The following is a 4,071-nucleotide window of genomic DNA, read 5'->3' as shown; positions in this document are numbered from 1 at the left end:
TTTCTTTCTTTTTCTTTCTTTCTTTTTTCTTTTCTTTTCCTTTCTTTTTCTTTTTTACTTCTTTCTTTCTTTCGTTCTTTCTTTCTTTCCTTCTTTCCTCTCTCTCTCTCTCTCTCAGCTCTAAATATTGTATGCTGAAAGTTTTGCTGGATGTTGGAATAACAATATAACAAATGACATGTTTTGCAATTGTTCTAATGTTTTACATATATTAGCTCAATTACTAGTCCCAACAATCCAGTATGGTAAATTCTATTGTAATCCTCCCTTTACAGATGAGAAACTTAAGGCACAGGTGGGATTCAAGCCAGTAAGCAGGGGAGCTATAATTTTATTTCAGCCAGCCCAGCACTGGGTCCATGTTTTTAATCACTATACACACTACCTCTCTGCAAAATCAGATATGAAAGGAATTTTCTTTATCCTCATATTGCTTTTGGTGCAGTCAAATTTATGAATTTTTTTCTTTGACAGTTCCTGGGTATGTGTCATATTTTGAACGACCTTTCCAGTTATAAATTTATATAAACATTATCCTATAATTTCTGTTAACTTCAAGGTTTCATATTTTATATTTTAAAAGATTTTACCCACTAGGAATGTATACAGATACAAAATATGAGGTTTAAATGTTTTATAATCAGATATGACCATGGCTCAACATCATTGATTAAAGAATACATCTTTCCATTACTGAGTTAAAGTGCCACCTTTTTATATAATAAATTCTTTTATGTACTTTAGTCTATGTCTGGACTTGATTTTCAATTTGCTAATGATTTTTCATGCGCTAGTATCATAGTCATCAATGTATGGTATTAACTTACTTTTAATGGTTATCAAGTTCCAGTCTGCCTTAATAGGTTATGGCAATATGCTAGTGAACTCATATATCTACATGGCAAAATGGTATATGTATACTGGGTTCCTTGACATGAAAATGTAAATTGCACCTGTCTGGCTTCTGAAACTGGCATTGAAAAGAATGCACTAGCTGAGTGTGCAGCGGCGTATGAGTCTTACTAGGTTTGTTGAGTTTCCTGTAAAGTTCTGACTTAGGTGGTGCGGCTGAAACAATTGGTGGCGCCAACTTGTTTAATCACCAAGCCTGTTGTTAACCTCTTCCTTACTTATTGGCCAGATTGGATTATTATGAGGGAGTTCATGGGAATTAAAACTCTTGTTTCAGCTACTTCCTTAATCAAAACAGGCATCTCTTGCTGCTCCTCTGGAGTTCTATCTTGCTTAGTTTCACTAGCTAGAAAGGCTTGAGCAATTCCAAAGGTATATATTTAGCATGAGTAAATAATACTGAGTGACTTTGAAGTGAATGAAACATCAACTAAATCAATGTTTCATTCACTTAAAATCCATCTCTACTATGCATTTAGGTAAAGCTGATGTGACCACAGAATAATCACTGCAGTCACACTTTCCCATTCATGAATTTATATCTACCTTGGGTTTCACCACCACAGTATCTTCCATATCATCTTTGGACCCTTTAGAGCACCATAACTCTCTCCAAAGGCAATGACTGTACTGGAGTGTCTGTGCATACTCATCCTAAGAAGTTTCACGTGCCACCCTTGGGACATTTCACCCAAATTATTGCATAGGCCTGGGGTACCTGCTCCTTGTTACTGTGAGCCCTGGGTACTGAGGTTTCCCTTGTTGCTTTCCCTGGACTCTAGCTACCCCTTTGCAAATAGTCTCTTTATTACACAGATACACTGTGTCATCTCATTCCTGCTGTGGCCCAGTTCTTGTGGACACAGGAAATTACAAGCTTCATATACTTTAATACTGAAAAGACCATATAAAACCTATAGTCTTTGATTTCACTCTAGCTAATAAAGCATAATATTAAAACCAAAGCCTATATCCTGTAATGAGTAGTTGTCAAAGAAGAACATACGGGAGGATAAAAGGTTTGTTAATTCTGATGTATGAAATGACAAGTCTGTACTCTTTAGAATAATTTAGAGTGAATGGAAAAGACTGAAGCTCAAAGTGTCTGCAAGGCATTTTTATGATATGCTAAGACTATAACGCCTAACTTAGGCTGGAGTGAAGCCCACGTAATGTTAATTTCTATTCATGTAGTCTCTTGACAACTTAAAACTTCTTTATTTTTACATTTCAGAAATACTAACTAGCTCTTAGTTACATTTCTTGGGAAATATAACACAGCTAATAAATAACATTCTGATTTGTAGAAATTTTGGATTTAAAGCAATTTTAATATACTTTGGATTATTAGCTGAAATGTATATACCCTTATATTTATATAAATAAGATATATTGCACATATCGTGACACATTTTTTCATCTTTTAGAATAACCCTTATTTGAGTTTTGGTGATGAGAAAACTGAGTCTTAAGAAGTCCCACTCATGTTCTCTTAAGACAACGCAAGGTGATTAAAGCCCAAAATGAAGGAGTAAAACCATCAAGAAAATGAAGAAACCTCAGTAACATTAGAGGCTAAAATTATAAAGGAGTTTCAGTCTGGAAATACTAAGACGTTGAGCATCTATTAATTAAAAGGTATAAAATGTTTATGAGAAATCTGCCATGGATGTCATAAATTTCCAGAAATCTTGACTTAGAAGGTACGCTTTGTATTCTGAAAGATCATTTTATGTTAAGAGAGGAAAAAAGGAAGGAATGAAGGAAGGAAGGTAGGAAGGAAGGAAGGAAGGAAGGAAGGAAGGAAGGCAGGCAGGCAGGCAAGCAGAGGGGAGGGCAGGTGGAGGGAAGGTAAAGGGATTAGAAGGGGAGGGAAGGGGAAGAAAGGAAATAAGAAAAAAGTACTTGAGCTAGGGAGAACACTCAAAATTTCCACAACCAATAATGGAACATACTGGAAATAGAAATACAGTCAGACAAAATGTAGATGACTTCATGGTGTTGAACTTGCTGGAGTTTTTAAGGGACATTTGAGGCATATACCAAAACTTAATTTTGAGTTATAGAATACAGTCCAACAATGATACAAATTTTCTTGCTACACCCAACTAATTTTTGTGCTTTCAGTAGAGAAGGGACTTCACCATGTTGCCGACACTGGTCTTGAACTCCTGGCCTCAAGTGATCCACCCACTCAGCCTCCCAAAGTGCTGGGATTACAGATGTGAGCCACCACACTTGGCCAGAAGTTGAATACATTAAGAGCCTATACTGCATTATGTACCAGGCCCTGTGGTGAGTATATTACATGGGTTATGTCTCTGAACATTTAAAGAACATAATGCATTATCTCTATTCTCAGAGAAAAAAACTGAGGCCTGAGGAGGTTAAACATCTTGCCCCAAGCCAGACAACAAATACTTAGGGGAGTCATGATTCCAATCAGGTAACATGAATCAAGAGCCCAGGCTCTTAAACATGCTGTCCTGCATTTGAAGAGAGATGGCCCTTGATGTGAAGTGACAGGTAAAGACACACACACACACACACACAGAGACACAATGAAATCACTAACAAATCAGGAGATTTCAATATTAAGGAAGTGGCTGTTTATTAATATGTGAAAACAATATTATATGAGATCATCATAGTTAGTGTCCCCTTCGAATGAAGACACTGCTCATCTAAAAATAACTGCATTGGGGCCTGGCACAACATATTTTAGTGAATGTGTTTATGTCTGTCATTTCCCAGAAAAGCTGAATGTCCACTCTGAATGCCACATGAGACAAATTGGCAGGGAAGCATTCATTTTTCCAGTGACTGGCTGTCTACAGTGCATTTTATGTGACTAATGAAGACATTCATAGTATGACAAATATCACAAGGAGAGATTTAGCAGCAAGAGGAGGCGCAGCACAAGGGGCGGGGGCAGGTGGAGATGACACAGGTTGGGCGATAGCAAGTGGTGTGGCAGGAGACTCGGCCACAGACTGGACGCAGGCAGCAGCTGGGGCGGCAGCAGCTGGATTCACAGCAAGAGGGGCGGCAGCAGCTGGAGATGCAGCAGCTGGGGCGGCAGCAGGTGGGCTGGCAGCACACAGACTGGCAGCACTGGGGCCTGCAGCAGCTGGACACACAGCAGCTGGGGCGGCAGCA

The 4,071-nt window shown here is 38.4% G+C and overlaps 1 protein-coding gene across 1 annotated transcript in view; it reads right to left on the bottom strand.

Moving 5' to 3' along the window:
* The window catches only part of LOC105503154 (keratin-associated protein 4-12-like), an 11,059-nt gene that overhangs the window by 6,557 nt on the left and 431 nt on the right, over positions 1 to 4,071 (bottom strand). The window contains exon 2 of the mRNA XM_011929945.1: positions 3,903 to 4,071. This exon is cut by the window's right edge and continues 34 nt beyond it. Coding sequence (XP_011785335.1) covers positions 3,903 to 4,071 — 169 coding nt within the window. The remainder of the gene's footprint in view (positions 1 to 3,902) is intronic.

Source organism: Colobus angolensis, unplaced genomic scaffold, assembly GCF_000951035.1.
Source record: "Colobus angolensis palliatus isolate OR3802 unplaced genomic scaffold, Cang.pa_1.0 Scaffold83, whole genome shotgun sequence".
In the NCBI taxonomy this organism is placed as follows: Eukaryota; Metazoa; Chordata; class Mammalia; order Primates; family Cercopithecidae; genus Colobus; species Colobus angolensis.
This window is presented reverse-complemented; position numbering and strand designations above follow the sequence as displayed.